The sequence below is a fragment of the Diadema antillarum genome, unplaced genomic scaffold (assembly GCF_040938485.1).
Source record: "Diadema antillarum isolate AM-2024a unplaced genomic scaffold, OU_Dant_1.0 seq00000830_RagTag, whole genome shotgun sequence".
NCBI lineage: Eukaryota > Metazoa > Echinodermata > Echinoidea > Diadematoida > Diadematidae > Diadema > Diadema antillarum.
This window is the reverse complement of record NW_027271706.1, coordinates 863,762-880,799: the sequence shown is the minus strand read 5'-3', so window position 1 is coordinate 880,799 and position 17,038 is coordinate 863,762. Positions and strand designations below refer to the sequence as shown.

At 40.0% G+C, this 17,038-nt stretch overlaps 1 protein-coding gene across 1 annotated transcript in view; it reads right to left on the bottom strand.

The window, feature by feature from the left end:
* The window catches only part of LOC139740065 (autocrine proliferation repressor protein A-like), a 157,239-nt gene that overhangs the window by 41,690 nt on the left and 98,511 nt on the right, over positions 1 to 17,038 (bottom strand). Inside the window, exons 7-9 of the mRNA XM_071650658.1 lie at positions 16,725 to 16,814; positions 14,595 to 14,724; positions 3,853 to 3,970 (exon numbers count right to left, since the gene is read on the bottom strand). Of these exons, the coding sequence (XP_071506759.1) occupies positions 3,853 to 3,970; positions 14,595 to 14,724; positions 16,725 to 16,814 (338 nt within the window). The remainder of the gene's footprint in view (positions 1 to 3,852; positions 3,971 to 14,594; positions 14,725 to 16,724; positions 16,815 to 17,038) is intronic.

The following is a 17,038-nucleotide window of genomic DNA, read 5'->3' as shown; positions in this document are numbered from 1 at the left end:
TTTGTGTTTTGATGTTTGTGCGAACGAACTTTTTGAGCAGTAGGCACTACTAGTACTGTGGCAATGAAAATGCCTTCAACGTGTATGAGCGCGTGTTTATAGAGTTCACAGCGGCGTTGATTTCAAAATAGTATGGGTGTGTCAATTTCAGCGGTGAGGCGGGCTAGGAGAGAGAGACTGAGAGAAAAGGCATACGAGGGAGGTACCCTCCCTAAATGTTAACTGTCTTTGTTCATTTTATTCACTGCAGTCATATTATTCTTCCATCAGTCGTAACTTCAACTTCCATATCACTATTCTTTGTCCCAGAATAAGTTTGGCATGCTTTATGCATGAATGAATAATTTCGACACGCCGTAAATAATTTCTCAATCGTTAGTTGATTTTAGCACAAACGAACTGCCATATGCACACCGCAAATGCATACGTATTTATAAACAAACACCAACAAACACTCAAACTAGTCCTCATAATGCATATAAACCACCTCAACACTTTTTTCCCTTGATATTTATTGATTTCATTCAAATTATTCATAAATCAACCCATTCTGGGTGTAACATGAACAAAAACGGTACAAATGCAATTCAAAACACAAACAAATCCATTTGTCAATTCATACTACAAATAATCTCACTTCAACATAGATAACTCGATTATGAATCAACCCTACTAACAATTTCTTCACGAGAAAGTTTTGACATGTACCAAACCTATATCCCTTGAATATATTGGATCATGTAACTCCTTCTCACTTACAAGGGCATATACATAAAAACACACAAAAAACCCAAATACATTATACAAATCAAGAATGAAATCATTCATAAAAAAAACCCGACCAACCCTTCCCCTCCCAACTGAAACAAATCGACATCTATCATAAATATTAGATCCTACCAATATCTGTCATACCATTTATAACTATCCTCCTTCAAATCAAATCCCCATCCCACCAACCCCCGATTAACCCAAACCTAAATCATCCCACACCCACATTCACCAACCCACATACACACACACACATACACGCACCCACACACACACACACACACACACCCGAACCGATACCACATTCCTTCCTGATGAAACGACTTCCCAATGTTGATACGTAAGACATAATGGACCGTATGCATAAAAGTAGCATCCGCACGCACGCAAGCACCACTCCGAATTCAAATACAAATCCGTCAAACAAACTCATTAAACTCAAAGCTGCTGATAAATAATCAATATAACTTTAATGCCAGCAACAGATTACCCCTCCCCACGCGCAGCCAAAACACATAAGCACATTCTTCCATAATATACAATAACACACACACACACACACACACACACGAACGGACACTCAATTATCATGTGCGCGCGCACATACACACTTCCTTGAAACCTCACCGTAACTTTTTACAGGGCTTGTTTGCATGGATGTAGCCATGTAAGTTATGATTTGGTATTTCAATGACTATGTCAAGAATGATATTACCCCTCAAAATGTGCTTCGAGGGCGGGCGACAATTTTTGCCGTCAGCCCTCATCGTAAATTGTCGCCAGACGACAATTTGTGACGGGGCGACAATTTAAGCCGCCAACTCCGTCACAAATTCTCGCCTGTTTCAGGGGGTGACAATTTTTGACAGGGCGACAATTTATGTCGCAACAGATGCATGTTTGATTGCTGTTTTTACATCAGTGATATAAGAGAAATATATCCTTAAATATGATACCAAAATAATCAAGATTTATTATGTACTTGTTAATTTCTGTGACTGTCTATATTGATGTAGGACCCTCTTGTTTTGTTCGTTGTTGTTGTTGTTGTTGTTGTTGTTGTTCTTTTTATGTTAATTCGAATTCTAGGTTGATATAAATCACGGTGCTATGGTGAAGTAACCCGTCACGGCAAAAGTCGGAGACATCTGTCGGGTTGTTTCCCCGAATTTTCTGTAACCACGGTATTTAGTTGGTCCTTGATCATCAAAGTTGTATATTGATGTATAAGCCATCACAAGAAAGACTTTCAATCAACAGGTACATTATGCATAGCTGTTTTGGTTGGTCGTGGCAATCTCGTAGTTATCATGGTTTGTTTCGAGATTGCCCACCTTTCTTAAAGGAATACGTAGTTCATACCAACTCGCCCTTACGATGGTGTGCTTATTTTATCTACCATGTTAATGTACGCAGGACTTCATATTCTGGGATTGTCAGAAAGGACGAAGGAGACTTTTTGTTATCTGAAATACAGAAGAAATGAAAACAACAAATCGGATTTCCAAGCCGTTTATGGAAATATTTCTTTCACACTATTTAGATAAGTCGGTTAATTTTGTTACTGAATAAACACTCGTGTGCATGTAGAGATTGTGATAATGTTATAGAGAAAAATAACGCATAAAAAGAGAGCATGAGAGCAGGTCAATATATTCAGAGATGTTATTTCCCGTAGGACTCACTAAGAAAAAAAAAGGACAAAAGAAATTGAGGTTAAACCATGGTTAGACTGACAAAAAATAGATACAGAACTAAAAAAATGCCGAGGCCAACGTTCAAGATAAGAAATTCATGTCAGGTTCTCATTTTCAGCCTGGACGCCTTGCCAAAAGGTTACTCCTGATGTGGCTTTGTACCAGCGGGACCAGAGACCAAAATACAGGGATTTGTACTAAAATTCGTAGCCGTACTGTTTAAGATACATACAATCATTTACGGGGGAATTCCAGTTAAAGATTTTATCTGAGTTTTTATAGTTTCTATGCACTTCGTATCGTCGTACAGCTTACACAGCGCAACCGCTAACAGCCCATTCGTCAATATTGCTTTTACGTGCATTATCCATGGTCTGTCTGAAAATATGGATAAAACGTTGGACACATTATTAGACACTTATTCGTATGGAAAAAACCGGGAAATTTCAAGCTGAGAACTGATATGAATATTCATGACCTCATGCTCCACAGGCGAAACGTAGTACACTGGGTATGCATGATGTTCGATGATTTTTTTTTCGTTCAAACATATGTCAAGTCACCTATTTGGAATAAAAAAATGATGCACATAGTTTTTTTTTTTTTCGTTTTTGCACAAACACTCACATATGCACACACACAAAAAAAGGTATTGATAATTCCAGGGGGTGAGGGAGGGCAACTGACCAGATAACACCCTAGCAACTTCCCTTTCTCATCACTCATTTCTTCCTTATGCCGTTATCGGGACAGCCTATACAAATACGCAGTCTCGGTCTCGTGACTGGGCCTTCTTTGCCTAGTGTCGGTCTCGCGAGCCTGTTTTGCATAGTGTCAATCTCGTGTGCTTAGTTTGGGTAGTGTCAGTCTCGTGGGTTTAGTTTGCGAAGTGATGGTCTCGTGAGCCTTTTTTGCATAGTGTAGTGTCGGTGTCATGAGCCTTTATTGCGTAGTGTCAAATTCATGGGCTGTATAGCTTGTGGGCCTATTTTACTTGATGTCGAACTCGTGGGCTTTGTTCATTTATTGTCGAACTTATGGGCTGTTTTACTAGTGGGGTGTATGACTTGTGGGCTGTATGACTCGTGAGCTGTATGACTAATAGTAGTTGTGGGATGTAGCCTATAACTCCTGGGCTGTATAACTCGTGGGTGTCGGTCTCGTGACATGCATCCGTTAATGATCCAGTGCTCAGGAGAATGTTTTAGAGATAACTGCATATTGATATCTACTTTACACTGGTCACGATTGCAGCCACTTCTAATGACAAAATAGAATGTAAGACAAGTTTAAAAAAATACGAGACGAGTTTCAACATTTATACCAATAGGTCACACAATGAACATGATAATGAATATCAAAGAGTGACTAAGAAAAGATTTACCTGAGATATTTGGGTCCAGGAATCTGGTTGAAGTAGTAGTAGGAGTCGTCAGGCAAGAAAAACTCATCAGATCCCGCCGTCACAATGAGTTTTGGCATAGTCAGTCTGTCCTTGTATGCTGTACATTTCAAAAGCAATAGCAAAGCTCATAACAGGCATAAGATAACAACTGAATGAAATATAAAACACTACGTTGATTTTAGATAATAGATGATGACATACGCAAAACTCGCACCTAGGTCATGGCAGTTTCTTTATCAGTGCTACAAGGAATCCGCTCTAGCTCCCTTGTACACAAAATAAACGGACACAGCAAACGCATATGTGTCCTTTTTCTAGGTCCCTGAGATGAAAATCCGATTTCTTTAAGTCAGAGTTGCTATATAGTAGAAAGGCAGTATTATTTTCGATCTCTCTGACACAAATAGGGCTGATTTTATAGAGCACACGAACGATTTCCAAAGAACGCGAATGCAAAGTCCAACATTCGGAACGTTTTTTTTTTCTCCGAATGTGTTCTGGCAATGAAGCCGAAAACCATTCTTGCGCAGTTTGTGCAAAGTTCTCACGACGTATGTGCGAATGTTGTGAGTAACATTGCTGAAGTACAGCCAGTTACGTACACGAAGAACACACGACGGAAATGCGAACAACGCAATTTTTGAAATAATCCAAGGAGAGTTGATAGCTGTCTTGAGTGGAAGTTTTTCTCTTTCCTGTATTTCTCCTTTCTTTCCCTTTTATTTCTTTGTTGTGTGTGTGTGTGCCTACAGTTTTTTTTTTTCTGAGGACCTGCCTCCACAAGTAAATCATTTATTTTTTGCAGTTTCTCCCACACAAAATCTCTAGTTTCGGGGTCTGTTTGAGGCTTCACGAAGATTTTGCGAACATCGCGCACGTCTTGCAAAGTTCTTGAGCATATGACGAGGCGTTACAGACATTTTCGAGAACAGATCACGAGCAAATCACGACCCAGTGTACGGAAAAGGTTCGCGAAAAAAAAAATCTAAATTTTTCAAATTCTCTACTAAGTGAAAACAACATCCGCGAAGTGAAAACGACATCCGTGAAATCAGCCCTTTAAGGCCTGATTTCACGGAGCACGCGATCGATTTGCGAAGGACGCGAATGGCAAAATCCAGCACTCGTATTTTCGTTGATGTATGCTACGATTTTGATTGGTAAAAAACGTAGAGTTTTAAAGACGTCATACATCCCCCAAACATGCGCTAAACGTTCGAGAGAATGTCTCAAACAGACCCCGAAACCAGAGATTTTGTGTGGGAGAAACTGCAAAAAATAAATGATTTACTAGTGGAGGCAGGTCCTCAGAAAAAAAAAAAACTAGAGGTACACACACACACACAACAAAGAAATAAAAGGGAAAGAAAGGAGAAATACAGGAAAGAGAAAACTTCAACTCAAGACAGCTACCATCTTTCCTTGGAAATATTTCTCCCATGATTAATGAAAAAATTTGCGTTGTTCGCATTTCCGTCGAGTGTTCTTCGTGTACGTAACATGCTGTATTTAGCAATGGTACACACGACATTCGCACATACGTCGTGAGAACTTCGAACAAATAGCGCCAGAATGGTTTTCAGCTGCATCGTCGGAACACATTCGGAGAAAAACTTTTTCGATTGTTGGATTTTGCCATTCGCGTCCTTCGCAAATCGTTCGCGTGCTCCGCGAAATCAGAAAAACTTACAGACACATAAGCCCGATTTCACCGAAGCGTTACAATTGAAACCATAGTTTAAACCATGGACAATTTGTATGGAGCACCAAGTGTCGTATGGCCTATTTCGTTATCAGTCATTTCGTCGACGAAATGTTGTCATTTTGTCGACTGAAATGACTGAATGACGAAATGACGGTTTGACGGCAAAATGAGAAATTTAGTATATTAGTCAAAAGTCCCATTTCAAGGTACATTTTGATAGGGCGCTGCCATGGTAACGGTATATATTTTTTTGGGGAAAATTTTTTGCAGTGAATTATAAATATATATATTGGGATATGTAGGTGATATATTGTTTGGTGTATAATGATAATGCAGGAAAGGATATTAATGAATATATTTATGAGTTGAATAATTGTATAAAAGTGATAATAGTTTTTGTATAGTTGTAAATGTCGGGTTAATGTATTATGTTGTTATGGTGCATATGTCATTCTTTGTTAATATGAGTAAGTGTCATTCGTATTCTGTGATATGTCTGTGGTGTACCTGTGATGTATTGAATGTTTATTTTGTTGTGATATCCAATGTACAAAGAATTTCCAGAGTGGACAATAACGCAATCAATCATTAAGTTTGCATAATCTATTCAAACAATGAGTAACTACAAAGAACATAATCAGTAATGAAAAACAATTCCAAAATGTTGCCTTTCGTGGAGGTGTCGTGGCCGAGTAGATAAGAGCGCATGTTTCTGAATCATATATAATAAGCGTGATTTGGGTTCGTAGGTACAGTCCCAGCCCCACGAAGCCCGACACGTTTGCCCTTCAGCAAGGCACTTTATCAACATTGCTGCTCTCCACCCAGGAGTATAAATGAGTATCCGGTAGGATGAGAATGTTTATGTTATGGTTGATCAGCGACTTGCTAATGGAATGCTCCCCAGGGAGTGGAGAGTGAGCACTGTCAGTGCTGGCGGGAAATAATGTGTCCAGAGATCGGGGTAATAATAGTGTGTATGAGCTTTGAGCATTCTTTTAGAGTGGATTTGGCGCACTATAAATTCATATATGACAAACCGTTAGCTGATTTATTCAGAAGTCTTAAATGAATGACACTAGGCAAACGTTTCGAGTTCGGTCGCGTTATGTATGTAAATGCGTTTATAACTTCCACGTGCTTAACATTCAGGTACACTTTGTTAAGCCTAATGATGTACATGAATATCACACAAGGCAGATAGATCGTGGAAGTCTGCGTATGCCAAGATTTCGCTCTGATTGTCACAAGTGTTGCCCGATCATATCTTCTCTACTTGAATGAAACAAGCTAGATTATATAATCAGATCAGCTTCTTCCATATATTCATTAAAAGATTGTTAAAACAAAGTTGTTATTTGTAAGTAACACAGCCGAATTTATTCTGTGATATCTAATCATTCCTGCATAATAGCCATTTAATTCATATTTTGGCATTCTGGTAAACTGTTGTTGTGGCATACCAATATACACTGTATTTTTATGTTACTTTGCAATATACAGTATATATGATGATGATGAAGTCTTGTATAGCGCCGGTATCCGCCAAGTCAGGCGCTCATGGCGCTTGCTCCAAAAAAAATACATAATTCAGCTTAAATTTCATGGGTGCACCGCTTGTGATATGACAGTTAAAATAAAAAGAAATAGTTCCAGGAAGTAATTGCCTCCAAATGTGTAAACATACATTCTTACACATTGGCTAGTTTTTCAATTTGAAGAGATGGGTCTTGAGGGCTGTTTTAAAAGATTCTGTGGTAAGAGCTCTGCGGATAGACTGTGGAAGGCCATCCCATATCTTTGCAGCAGCCACGCGGAATGAACGAGCTCCCCAAGAGTTGTGTGCTCTGTGTTCCACCAGCAGGTACTTGTCTGCAGAACGTAGATTTTCTCTTGCTGGGACATATGGCTCTAGTAGATCACATATATATGATGGAGAACTGCCATTCAGTGCCTTGTACACAACCAAACTGATCTTATACTCAATCCTCTGTTCAACACATAGCCAATGTAACTTTTTCAGAAGAGAGTTGATGCTTGTACTCTTCCTGGACATGGTGACAACTCTAGCTGCGCTATTCTGCAGGCGCTGAAGTCTGTGTATTTGTGATTTATTCAGATAATACAATACTGAATTTCCCATGTCAAGCCTCGATGTGATGTATGCATGCACCAGAACTTCTGCAACATGGTTATTGATGTACTTGCGGATCAAGCCAATGTTTCTGAGAGCTAAGAAAGCTGCTCTGGATACAGCCAAGATGTGGCTTTCCATGGAAAGATTAGAGTAAAAAATGATTCCAAGATTCCTGGCAGTATCTGAAGGAGGGATGATATCTCCACCCACTCTGATCCCAGTGACGTTTACCTTTGGTCTTTGATGCTTAGACCCAATGATCATAAACTCCGTCTTCCCTTCATTAAGCTTCAGAAAGTTTGAAATCATCCACTTATGCAACTCATCAACACAAGCCTCAATACGCTGTATTGCTTGGATTACTTCAGAATGGACAGGATTCACTGATAAATATATCTGGATATCATCAGCGTAGCAATGATAACTAAGGCCATGACTCTTGATGATATCTCCAAGTGGCAAGCAGTACACGCAGAAGAGCACTGGGCCCAGGACAGATCCTTGAGGAAGTCCATATTGCAAAAGCAATCTGTCAGAGCTAGCACCATCCATGCTCACAAAGTGTGTTCTCTGAGTGAGATAAGAACGGAACCAGTGAAGCGCGATTTCAGTTACACCAAAGAGGCTTTCCAAGCGAGTAAGAAGAACTCCATGATCTACAGTATCAAAGGCTGCAGACATGTCCAAAAGGACCAGGAGAGATACTTTCCCAACATTCATAGCTTGAAGGAGATCATTCTGAATTCTAAGTACAGCAGTCTCCACACTGTGGTGAGCACGATAAGCCGACTGGAAATCATCATATAAGCTGTTTTCTTGTAAGAATGTTGTGAGCTGCTTGGATACTACTCTCTCTAAGGTTTTGCTCAGAAAACAGAGGTTTGACACAGGACGGAAATTGCTCATCACATTTGAATCCAAATTTGCCTTCTTCAGCACAGGGCAGTTAGCACAGGAGGAACCTCATCCAATTTCAGAGAGTTATTGATGATAGATGTCATAGCTGGAACTACTGCAGTGGCGCACTTCTTCATCAATGATGCAGGAACTGGGTCTAAATCACAACACTTTCCTTGGGATTTTGAAAGAATCTGAAGTACCTCTTGCTCTGATACTTCATCAAAACCTGGGAAACGACATGCTGCAGGGGTGTCTTGCTGACGAAGATAAAAGTCATCAGCCATTCCAAATTCCTCTCGAATTTTCTTGATCTTGTCTGTGAAGAATTCGCAGAAAAGCTGGGCCAAACCCTGCTGAGATTCACACCTTGGAAAAGATGAATTCTCCCTCTGGTTGAGAAGTTTGTTGGTTAAATGGAAAATCTGTCGTTGGTCTTTGGCATGCTCAATGAATAGATCATTGTAGTAATGTGATTTTGCAAGTCTAATATCACGAATTACTGTCTGCTTCTGTTGACAGTATGCTTGCCGATCAATAAGAAGACCTGATTTTCTCCATTTCTTATCCAGTTGACGACGTAGTGGCTTTCCTTCCCTGATTTTTTCATCAAACTATGGAGACTGAGGGCGCAGTTTCACAGTTCGCTCAGTGATCATAGGCGCATGCTTGTCAAGTACTTCAGCAAGAACATTGTTGACGCTTTCAACTTCAATGCACAGATCTCCATCTATATTGTGGTTAGAGTCTAAGGTAGATTTCACATCCTCGCAAAATGATGGAATCTCGATGGCAGAAATATTACGTGATTTCACCACTTTGGTCTGAGTTGGGGGGCGGTGAAGATGGACTTTACCAAGTACAGCAGAGTGATCTGATATGCCATCAATGATGCTCAGGTTACCAATGACAGGTGGACCTGCTTCGCGAGTAATAACCAGATCAAGTGTGTGACCTTCCTTCTGAGTAGCACCTGTGACATGCTGCTGTAGACCACTGCTAGATAGAAGGTTCATGAAAGCCTTTGCACTTGCATCATTCGGATCACCGACATGAACATTAAAGTCTCCAACTACAATGAGAGGCTTTGGGTTCATAAAAGCAATATCAATCAATGAGGTGAATTCATCAAGGAAATCACTGAAAGAGCACCCCGTCGATTTCTGTTGAGGGCGATACAGGATGATTAGAGACAGTGACTCGGTTGAACTGATAAACTCAGCTGACAGAAACTCAAAAGAATTTGGATTAAATCCAAGATCAGTGAATCTTACATCAAAACCTGTTTTGTACAATAGAGCCACTCCATCACCTCTTTTTGATGACGATCGAGAAATATGTTTGAGACTATACCCTGGAGGTGTTATATCACCAATGACCACTTGATCATCATGCCTTAACCATGTTTCACATATTGCAACAATGTCCAACTTGTGATCTATAACAAACTCACTGAATTCTGTAGTTTTGTTTCTTACAGACTGGGCATTCATCAAGCAAAAATTAGCCCTGGCTGATAAGGAATTCCTAACTCTTGATGAAGGTGAAGACTCAAGCAACTTGCAGGAAGTCTTGACTGATGGGCGAAACAGGGAATGACGCTGAATATGGCGACCACCTCGTCGACTTCGTAAATGCAGGATCCCCATATCTTTTAATGTATTAAACACACTAGGTGGAATGGAGGATGTACCACATGGGTGTCTCATAGACATCAGCTCAGTAGTGCTGTATTGTAAAGGCATAGTTGCCATTGTTATTTCTATACAGCTCAATTCCAGGTAACAATGTCTAGGGTTGGTTGCACAGCCCACTCCTTTGTTGTCATCAGTGAACGCACAAACACAATGGTCAAGAGTTGAATGTTGGCCATGCAATAAGAAGCAGTGTACAAGGCATAGGTCAAATTATCACATCTTCCATTGCAGAAATGATCCAGTTGTTGGACTGCCCTTTGAAAAAGGTCCTGTTGAAATATCACACAGCAGTGCACCCTCAAAATCACTGATATAGCGCGTTATTTCAGAGCTGGTTGGCAGCAGCACCACAGCGCCCATTCACCTCACACCATTGTTTTCTTCTGTATATACGTTTTGCTATTTAATGTAGGCCTACATACATATGTTCATCAATATCATTCAGGGCTCCCTGGAAGACCACTACTGATTTGATGGGCCACCCTGCCAAAAGTTTAGAAATAAAAGATAAATAAATAAAAAAATATTATTATTAGTAGTAGTAGTATTAAATTCAGTCTGAATTCCATAATAGTTCATCACAACGGTTCTGATGCGTTTCGCGTGCAATCTTAATTTAAAGGTTTTATGACATACAAATGCATATTGATTTGTGTTGATTCACGATACCCTCAACATCACTTTTGCGGTGAAACGAATATCTAGAAACATTCCATATATTTTTGAATAATTTTTCTTCTATTTTTCTTCAGATTACTTGGATACGCCCACAATAAAACCTTCCAAACCAAGATTCTGGTTGTGACCTCATCTGTCAATCATTGCTAAAGTACTGATATGTATAACAAAAGACATTGGAATGCACCTTCCCCTCGACTCAGCACAACTTGCATGTTTCTGTGATATTAATGTGACTAACAAAAGACATGGAGAGGGAACATGCAAGTTATCCTTATGGTCTCACGGAGGGTGCATTCCAGTGTCTTTCGTTAATCATGTTTCATCAGCATGGATTCTGGCTGTGAAGGCGTTTTCCTAAAATCAAACACAATCTCTTTGGTTTTGATGAGATTTAACTGCAGATGGTTCTTATCACACGAAGAGGTAAACCGTTCAATCTCAAGCCGGTAACTAGTTTCAGCCTCATCCTCATGAATGAGTCGTAAGGTGACAGTGTCGTCTGCATTTTTAAGAATAGATCGTATACATGAAGAGCTTTACACGAGTTATCACGAGTGCCTCCTTTAGCCAACTCGCCATGACTCGTATAGAGCCCACAAATGTCAAATCGACCACTAATGTCATAACACATCAATCACAAATGTCAAAATTACCACTAATGTCATAACACGTCAACCACAAATGTCAAAATTACCACTTATGTCATAACACGTCGACCACAAATATCAAAATTACCACTTATGTCATAACACGTCGACCACAAATATCAAAATTTCCATTTTTACTGCAAATGTCATAACGCGTCAACCACAAATGTCAAAACTGATTGCAGAGAGAGAGAGAGAGAGAATACGATCTTTATTTGTTAAAATGAGCCCGATCCCCCCCCCCACCCACCCACCCCACCGCCAAAGGGGGGGGGGGTTGGGGCAGCCTCAGAACTTAACTTACGTCTTGCTCGATCATTGGTGTAAGACAAGCTTTCTGTGTATCCACTGGCTTTCTGGGCATCGTCATACATCGGCGTGGCTTTCTTGAAGGTCGCTTCGTCGGAGATGTCTGAAATACGTCTGCTTATAGAAGCTGGAAGGCCCTTGATGATCGGTGGCGGATAGTTAAATTGCCTGTGGATATACATCGGATTGTCGTCGGGTTTTCGGTATGGTTGGTACTTTCCGTTATTCAAATTGAGGGTGATGTCGAGGAAGTTCACGGTCTTAAGATTGCAGCTGATGGTGATTTTCAGGCCGAGTTTCTGAAATGTTTTCGTCATGTTCTTCCTGATGCGATCAGCTTCACTGCCGGAGATATTTTTCAAGACTGCCAAACCATCATCTCTGTAGAGGTCAATGTTCTCTCGGCCGTACTCATTGGACAGGGTGTTGCGGATATAGAGACCCACAAGCTCACAATCCTCAGATCCGTCAAAGCTGCCCATAGTGACGTCGAAAAGGCTCTAATTGTCCTTTTTCTTCCATGGAAGGTCTTTGTCTGGACTTCCTCGCGTGTATGATGATCTTGTTGTCTCTGACGGAGATATTTGTGTATTCCTTTGTCAATAGGCTTTTTCAGCAGCTGTTCAGAGATTGATGGGTAGAAGTTGACCACGTCGAAGCTGATGAATGTATGCTTCTCCTTTTCTTTTATGTTTTTGAACAAATTGATCACGGTGCTGGAGTTACCGCATTAATTTACACATGTGGCTCTTCTAACGGCGATGCCGGTTTCACTTTTGGCAGGATTGATCAGTCGACAGGGAAGGGTATTTTCAAAATTATCCTTGTGGTCCTTTAAAGTGAAGAAGGTTTGTTTCTTTGCTATGTTTTCCATTCGATCTTCAATTTCGAGGTCAGCGGCGATGACCTGTGCTTCGATGTTGATGTCATCGACTGTGTTCATGCTTGTAGATTTGTAGCATTTGGTGATGCTTTCTTGAAGAAGTTTGTCGCATAAAGTGCGTCCGTCTCGTAGAGGTTTCTCGTCTTATCAGCAGGCATCAGCACCTTTTTGAGCTCTTGATATTGGTGATGTCTGCATTCATCTGATCTTAAAACTGGTTTGAAGCTTTCCTGAAGTGCAAATTCTCGATCATTAGCAACATGTCCTCTTCGAACGGTATCAGGTGTTTGATCTGTGGTGAACTTCCTCGACATCATCCTCAACTTGAATAACGGCAAGCATTACCCATACCGAAAACCCGACGACAATCCGATGTACATCCACAGGCAATCTAACCATCCGCCATCGATCATCAAGGGCCTTCCAGCTTCTATAAGCAGACGTATTTCAGACATCTCCTCCAACGAAGAGACCTTCAAGAAAGCCACGCCGATGTATGACGATGCCCTGAAAGCCAGTGGATACACAGAAAGCTTGTCTTACGCCAATGATCGAGCAAGACGTAAAAGGAAAAACAGAAAGCGCAAAATAATCAAATAATCTGTTTTAACCCCCCATTCAGCATGAACGTCCTGCCAAACATCGGTCGCACTTTGCTGGAACTGGTAGACAAGCACTTCCCGAAGAAATCTAAACTCAATCGGATCTTCAACAGGAACACACCAAGATCAGATACAGCTGCAGTAACAACAGTAAAACATGCAACTGCCGGAACAAGGACCTCTGCCCGCTCCAAGGGAACTGTCTGGCTACCAATCTCATCTACAACGCGGAGGTCATAACCCCCGACGAAAGAATGACCTGCATCGGCGTCATTGAGCCCCCCCTTCAAGCTCAAGTACAACAACCACCTCCAATCCTTCCGGCACGAGAGGTCGAAAACAGCACGGAGGTATCCAAATTCATCTGGAGTTTGAACCAGAACAGCACACCGTACACCGTCAAATGGTCCATCGCCAGCCATGCCCATCTGCACATCACTGAGTCCAAGAGGTGCGACCTGTGTCTCACCGAGATGCTTCTCATCAGGAACTCAAATAAACGAACGCTACTGAACAAGAGACCAGAACTTGTGTCGAAGTGTCGCCATGAAAATAAATTCTACATCTGTAATTTCAAGAATGAATCATCGTAATCTCGTGCTTTTTGAAGGATCTCTGCAATAATTCATCTTTAAGTATCACCCAGCATCTAATTGTAATCAATAATTTTGAACATTTCCACAATCTTTCATCGCAAATTTGGGAATAGTTCAATTCGCAAATACATGTATCAAGTTGGACTTTCTTTGCATTGATGCAATTTTCCGGATGCAATTATTCAATACTTAATAATGAATGTCATTCAGTGTGCAGTGGTCACTATGGTCCTTGCGCTTATAGCTTGTTATGGTGTCACGCGCTTTAAAGCGCGTCAAGCACCTCATAGAGGTTGCATGAAACTCAGAGTTGCAATAAATACGGATGAACCTGCAGTCAACCGCGTAAACTTGTTTCATTACTTCTGTCTTAAGCTCTTCCTTTGAGGACATCGAGCTCTCTTCATAGTAGGATAGAATCACCAAGTGTCTACATATATATATATATATATATATATGAGCAATTGCTAATTATTTATATTGTGACTAGCAAAATTATCAGTGATGCTCTTAACGGGAAGTTTTAAGCACTAACATTAGAAGAAAAAAAAAAGAGAGACAAGTTACCCAGGGGATCGACAATATCGGCCAACTTCTGTGTGTTGGGGTGGTCGAGGTAGAGGGTGATGTTCTCGTCGTAATAGTCCTCAAATGCAAAGGTCCACCCCCCTAACGACCGGTACATGTGGTGGAGGTTCTGTAACAGTGAAAATTGTTTGGAATGCAGCCTTGGCATAAGGTTGAATATGAAATTTAGCCATTGCAACAACAACAAACAAATGTTGCAAGAATGCAACCTATGCGACTAACATTTACTGAGAATATATTGACGTGTGTCTTTTCGTGATGATTTGTCCAATGATACTCCAAATACTATACGACGAAGTGTTTTTCGTGATTTGACATTGTAGCTTGAAAATGACACAAATGTCCAGATTCCAATTACCTTAGGTTCAATATATTTACCTGTAACTCTCTCACTCAATGAAAATAAACGATTGCTTCTTCAAACTTCTGATCCTTTCCAAATTTCTTCTTACATCATTGATGTATACTACCCTGGAATATCATAACCAAATTTCTTACGTTGTGTGTTTGTCACGGTACACGGACAATATAATGTGACATAAAGAAATAACAAATCGACATCCAATCATTATACAATCATGTGTCAATAAGAGAGCTTTCGCCAGTTTGGTGATTGCCGTCTTGCTGAAGCTGTCCTACCGTGCAGTTTGATCCCTCTTTATGTGTTCAACGAGGATTAGGAACGTTGCCGATGTATCACCCCTAAACGTGATAAGAACGCTAAATGTAATAACTTTAACAACAATGAATATAATAATCGAGTCACAACTAAAATGTTATGATTCTCAGCCCTAAATGTAAAATCCGGAGTCAACCCTAAATGCAGCAACTTTTAACCCTACATGAAATATTAATTCTAGATTAGGGTCAAAGTTTAAAAAGTTGTATTTTTGTATCTTGGGAAGTGCATGCAGGGTGCTAACCCGGTGAAGAGGTCCCGCCTCACATCCAACTGGACCCTATTGAAGACCAGCTTAGCATTGCTGAATATGGGCTATCCAGCCATCTTCTGAGATGGGAAAATGAACGAATGCGCTACCACCCTATATCTACCACGTATTATCGAGCTGATCATTATGTTAAAAACACAAAAACACATCTTGATCAGACACCATCTTTGCCATAGAAATCAGGGTCAGAGGTCGAAAGTTTTTATTTCTCTTTCTTGGAAAACATGCCGTATTGCCTCCATATTTTGAAATCAAATTATAGACCGTGTCAAGGGAATCATTTCATAAAATTAGCAACTTCTTGATAACAAACCATTTTGGCTATGTTGATTGGGGACAAAGGTAAATAGACTTTATTACTTATCTAGGGAAGACATGCTCAATCAACCCCATATTTTGCACACAAACTGTCTCAAACAGATCATTGTACAAATAAAATGTTATTGTTTGGATATGCAAATTAGGGCAAAAAGGTCGACATCTTTATTTCTCTATCTTAAAAATACATGCCCTATGGACCCATGCTATGCACATTTAGAGCATATCAAATAAATCATTTATTAAAACAACTTGTTTTTACGCCATTCTTACTATGAAATTGAGAGTCAATGGTCAAATGTTTTTTATTTGTTTTGTTTTATTTGATGAATGTGATAAATCAATTAAAGTGAACCTTGAAAAATTTATAACTTTATGTGCTGTCTCCATGGCATAATTTTTTTTAAACACCATTTGACACGACTTTGTACAGTTAGCAGCTAACTAATCCTTGCTCGATTTCTTTCAGCGGTGGTTAGATCAAGTGTGCTTTGAAAACAAATAAAGATTAGGAGTAGGATTCAAATCACACCTCTTCTTACCTCTGATACATATCACGGCCGTGGCATTGTTATAGTAACCACCATCTATATGTACGCAGTCATGAATACGTACGGACATCTATAACCGTGAAATATCATTCATGTCATTAGGAGAAATTATCCCTTCCATAAGTAAATCATAATTCTGAAACGACGAGCTCTAATTTTGACAAGGTTTATAATCATGTCCGTTATGCAAAGTCTGCTAGAATTTTTGACATAGCTAGCTTTCAAATACAAAAATCTTAACTTGCGCCTATCATGTGACCAATGCCAAATAGCTATCATTGAATCACTACCTTAACCATGTTGAGAAGGTCCAGTACAAAGGGTGAAATGGCAACTACTCGCTTGTCAACTGCTCCTGTTGTCCAAGTGGTCCAACCCCTCTATATGATAAGAATTAAAAGCGGTAATTTTAAGTATTTATACTCGGATTCATACTTAAACATTGTGCTCACTTGTGTTATCTACAGCAGGCTGTCACGTGATACCTCTACGTGGCACATTTAATTAATTTTATTTCATTTCGTTTCGTTTATGCAATTTCAAAAAAAAAATTGTATTACAGTATTCAAATACACAAATTTTCAAACGAGATTTTTCGAGAAAT